This window comes from Hordeum vulgare, chromosome 2H (assembly GCF_904849725.1).
Source record: "Hordeum vulgare subsp. vulgare chromosome 2H, MorexV3_pseudomolecules_assembly, whole genome shotgun sequence".
Taxonomy (NCBI): Eukaryota; Viridiplantae; Streptophyta; class Magnoliopsida; order Poales; family Poaceae; genus Hordeum; species Hordeum vulgare.
In genome coordinates, this window is record NC_058519.1 from 94,046,732 (window position 1) to 94,051,272 (window position 4,541).

The 4,541-nt window shown below is 46.9% G+C and overlaps 1 protein-coding gene across 2 annotated transcripts; it reads right to left on the reverse strand.

Annotated features, from left to right (window-relative positions):
• Nucleotides 1-431: 431 nt before the first annotated feature.
• Nucleotides 432-3,330, reverse strand: LOC123425267. Of its 2 annotated transcripts, none has more exons than XM_045108945.1 (2): nt 1,996-3,330; nt 432-785 (listed from the first exon to the last, which is right to left on the reverse strand). In XM_045108945.1, exon 1 carries the CDS (start codon nt 3,180-3,182, stop codon nt 2,013-2,015), a length of 1,170 nt encoding a protein of 389 aa, XP_044964880.1. In that variant the 5' UTR covers nt 3,183-3,330; the 3' UTR covers nt 432-785; nt 1,996-2,012. The 2 variants fall into 2 exon arrangements, 1 of the variants encoding a protein (XP_044964880.1); XR_006621808.1 differs by having other exon boundaries at nt 1,687-3,330.
• Nucleotides 3,331-4,541: the final 1,211 nt, after the last annotated feature.

Consider the following 4,541-nt stretch of genomic DNA (forward strand, 5'->3'; position numbering starts at 1 on the left):
TTGGGCCTTTCCTTTTCCAAGTATCACCCACATGCAAATAATCATCAATCATCATCATGCATAAAAATGCAGCATAGCCCACAACCCAAGCCTCCGGCACAACATGATCCAAGCGTCGAGCCACTTCCAACATCAGGAATTCAGGATTCCAGGCACACAACACACATGCAGGATGCATCATCATCATGCATAAAAATGCAGCATAGCTCACAGCCCAAGCCTCTGGCACAACATGATCCAAGCGTCGAGCCACTTCCAACATCAGGAATTCAGGATTCCAGGCACACAACACACATGCAGGATGCATCATCATCATGCATAAAAATGCAGCATAGCTCACAGCCCAAGCCTCGAGCACAACATGATCCAAGCGTCGAGCCATTTCCAACATCAGGAATTCAGGATTCCAGGCACACAACACAAATGCAGGATGCAGGCAAGAAACTATTCTCTTTTCGAGGGAACAAGAAAGAGAGTTGCTGCTAACAGAAACACAACAACTCCAGCAGCAAAAGAATGGACCGAGGATAAAGCGCGACACTGGAGCCTTATAATCAACACGGCGAACAAGTCGCAAAAACAGACACCGCTAGAATTTTCCGCTCACAACTCAGGCTAGGAGACGAACAGCTAAGCGAACAACAGAAAAGAGCAAGTATATTTTGCAAGCTACTGATGTCTGATAGTCCCTAAATCAATCCGCTCGCTCTTCTTATTCAGCTTCTTTGATGGGTAGTGAAGGCTCCACTGATGTCACCAGAGAAAGGCTTTTGCAGTCCAGATATCTGAAACGAAGGGGCATAAAAATCAGTTCAAACTTGAATATATTCATCCTAGCAAAGAGCCAGTAGATAGTCTATGCAATTTGAGGGTATGATGAACCACGCAGGGACAGGCATCCAGTACACGGCTACACCCCATACAAGCTGCTACAAGGGTTTTGACACAGTTTCAGGACAAACATGTGCTGCATAAAAACTTTAACGCATCTCTGCAGATTACCACAGCTGTGATTTGCAGACAATTTTTAGACAGCTCTACGAACCCTGTTTACGAAGTATTCTATTTAACTTCCTGATAGTAGCATGCGAGAAGACAACTTGCTGCTAACTTGAACGATTATAAAATGCATCTCATTGACTGTATGATACAGAATTAGCACAATACATTTTGTAAAATGTACATTGTAAGCCCACCAAGTGTTACAGAACTTAAGTCCACATAAATGGGGCAAACTGGCATTTCGTTACTGTTACTTTTTTTCCTATAGCATCGTACGAGCTTTACCACAGCTTCACAAGTCTAATTCATAACTGTTCCACGGGACCAGCGTATCATTTGCATACGCTTCACAGTTCTACAAAAAAAAAAATTCAAGTGAACGCATAATTCTATGTTTTCCTGATCAAAATAAATTCTATGATGGAGATTTATTTTGATAAATAGGTAATAAAATGAAATATCAATAAGATGAATGGTACTAACAACAACATGATGATGATGGCAACAGTAAGGCTGGTGAATTGCTGAATAGGGATCACCATTTAATAGTCATAATCATGCATCAGGAGATCAAAAGCATCACATAATCAACTTTGTGTCATATGAACAGTGCAAATTGAATCATGCAATCAGGATTTAGTTGCAAACAATGGCCTTACAGATAAAGGCGAGCCTTAAACTTACTTTCTTTCATCCATGCAGGGTCCATTATTTGCTTCACCATAAGCTCTCTAAGTTGCTTTGCTTCGGGACGACAAATACTATGAATCCCCAAACTAATCTGGGGATATTCTACAGTCTACAGACTTTTCGGGAGAACTCATCTAGATGCTACAACAGATTAACAGCTACCCATAGACACAGGATAGATTACCACACAACATACGACTAACATGACAGACGCGAAATTAAAAGCTAAAGTGACAGCAAAGGAGCACTCTAAGTAGGAATTCCTCCAACCATGCTATTCTACACCATTTTGATGAAATATACCTCACCAATCGCATCAACTAAAACATTCTCCTGGAATTGTCATCTTCCCTCAGGAACGGCAGGTTCTGCAAATTCCCTATTATATCATCTGATGCATCAACATCCAAGTCAAACCCAATGTCCCCATCCGCACCAAAATGCAACATCATACTGTCATCAGTTGCCTTTGCCACCTCATTTATGTTGATTCCTCTTGAATTCTCAGTGTATCCACCCTCCGCATTGCCACTCCAATCAGGCCCAAGCAGAGATGGCTCAATGCCACTCTCCACACCTCCAGAAGCATACCTTTTGAGGCCTCCCCCAACCTTCTTGCGGGCTGCGGTCTTCTTGATTTTACCTTTAGGCGGCCCTGCCACAGTGCCACCACCACCAGCACTCTTATTTGCCGGATGTCCATTTGGTGGCGGTGCATTGGCATTAGAATGTCCAACATTATTCTCGACATTCTGCTTACCAAAATTATCCGTGGCCGCAGGTGCTGGCTGTGGAACAGATGAATCCCGAGGCATCGGGAAGAATGGCTTCCAGTCAGTGCTCAGATCAGCGGGCTTAGGAAAACCCATTGGGATGAAACCCCAGGCGCAGTAGTAAAAGTCGGTGCCGGGCACAATAGGCGGAGCAGCCGGGAGCTCTGTGGCCTCGAACGCTCGCCGGCACCCGGCGCTCGCGCACATGAGCGAGCGCCCCACCAGCAGGCGCTCGTACTGGTGCACATGGCAGCAGTGGGGGCAGACCGTCCAGAACGTATCTTCTGCCGCGGAGGCGCCGCCGGGAGCAGCAGGAGCGGAAGCGGCGCCGGTGGGGGTGCTCTCGGAGAGGTGGGCGAAGGCCTCTTCAACGGCGCGGAGGGCGGTGTCGGCGCCGGGGTGGTGATTGCGGCCGGGGGCGAGGAGGTTGGCGAGGCGGCGGAAAGCCCGCTTGACGTCGGCGGTGTCGGGGTCGGGCTGGAGCTGGAGGATGGCGAGGGGATCGGGGCGGCCGGAGGGGAGGAGGCGCTGAGCGGCGAGGTGGACGTCGGCGACGGCGAGGAGCTCGTCGGCGCCGGGGAGGAGCGGGTCGGCGTCCACCGCGTGCTCCGCAAAGCGCTTGCAGCCGACCAGGTCGCGCGCGGCGAGGAGTTTGGCGGCGATCTGCAGCGACCGGGCCGGTTCCCCGCCGCCGCCGCCGCCGGCGGAGGAATCCATGCGGTGCGGGTGTGGGTGGGGGTGGGGCAAGTCAGCGAGTGCTTGTGGGGGCACACCTGTCAGATCGGCGCTTCAATGACCTTCAAGTTTCGGCGAGACAGTTGGTGAGTGTTGTGTTGTGACTTGTGAGAGCAAATCGCCGCTTGGAGACTTGATGGTGAATATCTTCTCACCCTCTCTGTTTATATAGACCACCGTCCAGAAAGATTTCTTCTCTGATTTTTCATCTCCCCTATTTACAACTAAGTATTTATTTACGGTTACAATACCAACGCTAATAATTGTAAAATTTATTTTTTCACCGGCTCTATTCAAACGGTTTATTTTCAACGACTTTATTTTACATATACTATTTTTCAAGACTACATTTTTGTTATGAGTTTTTCACTTTGACCATGCTTACGTGCTAGCAATGTGTTAATGTCAATGGCGCCTGTTTTGAAACCTTTGAATTTGTGCAAAGCATCAAAAATAAGATTGTTTACAAAGTTTTGTTGCATAAATAACTCTCATGTTAAATTAGCACACAATGCCTATCAAGTTGGAGTCAAATTGTTAGCAACTCACTACGGATTTGAAGGAATGGCTATGGCGGTATTCGAATTCTATTAGTACAGTTTTCCTATTACATGGGACTACGGTCACAAGCCAATGGCCTTAGTCGTTTACCTAATCACCGCCGAACACTACTACATGAAGCAACTTATATAGCAACTCGATCACACCCAGTTTCCACCAGCGTAGCGAGTCGATGGCTGATGGGTCCTCTTGTTGGGTCGCTCCTCCTTGGTGACAAAGTTAGAACTAGTGGCATTGGTGGTAGGAGTAGGCCCATCGGCAACACCCCCCTTTCTTGATGTCCAGCTTGTCCCCAAGGTGGCACCCGTGAAAACCATTGCTTGAGTTGTTCCAAATCTTCCGACGTCTCCAACAAAATAGGTTAATCAGACCATTGAACCAAGCCTTGAGGTACCACCTCTTCACCGTAGTGTCGCAAATGGTGTTGGAATGCCAAGAGGAATTTCATAACATATATTTTCAGTTGGTGGGGGCTCATCTCTAACCACTTGTGCGCGTGGTGAGGACACCCCAAACAAGCCACTCAAAGGATTATTTTCCATAATAGCAGGTGTAGTTAAAATGAGCATGTACGATAAAAGTTTCCTTACCACATTTCACTTACCAAGAGCACTACACTCATCGGTAACGGCGATAGAAAAGAGTCTTGATGACCACAAGTATAGAGGGACAACTATAGTCCTTTAGCAAGGACTTTACTATAAGTGATGTAAGATAGTTTTGAGAGATAGTTTGATAGCAAGATATTGGTAGCAAGATAACAATTAACAAAGTAGCAAG

Coding starts and splice junctions, on each gene's coding strand:
- LOC123425267 (XM_045108945.1), bottom strand. CDS start 3,182: ATGGATTCCTCCGCCGGCGGCGGCGGCGGCGGGGAACCGGCCCGGTCG.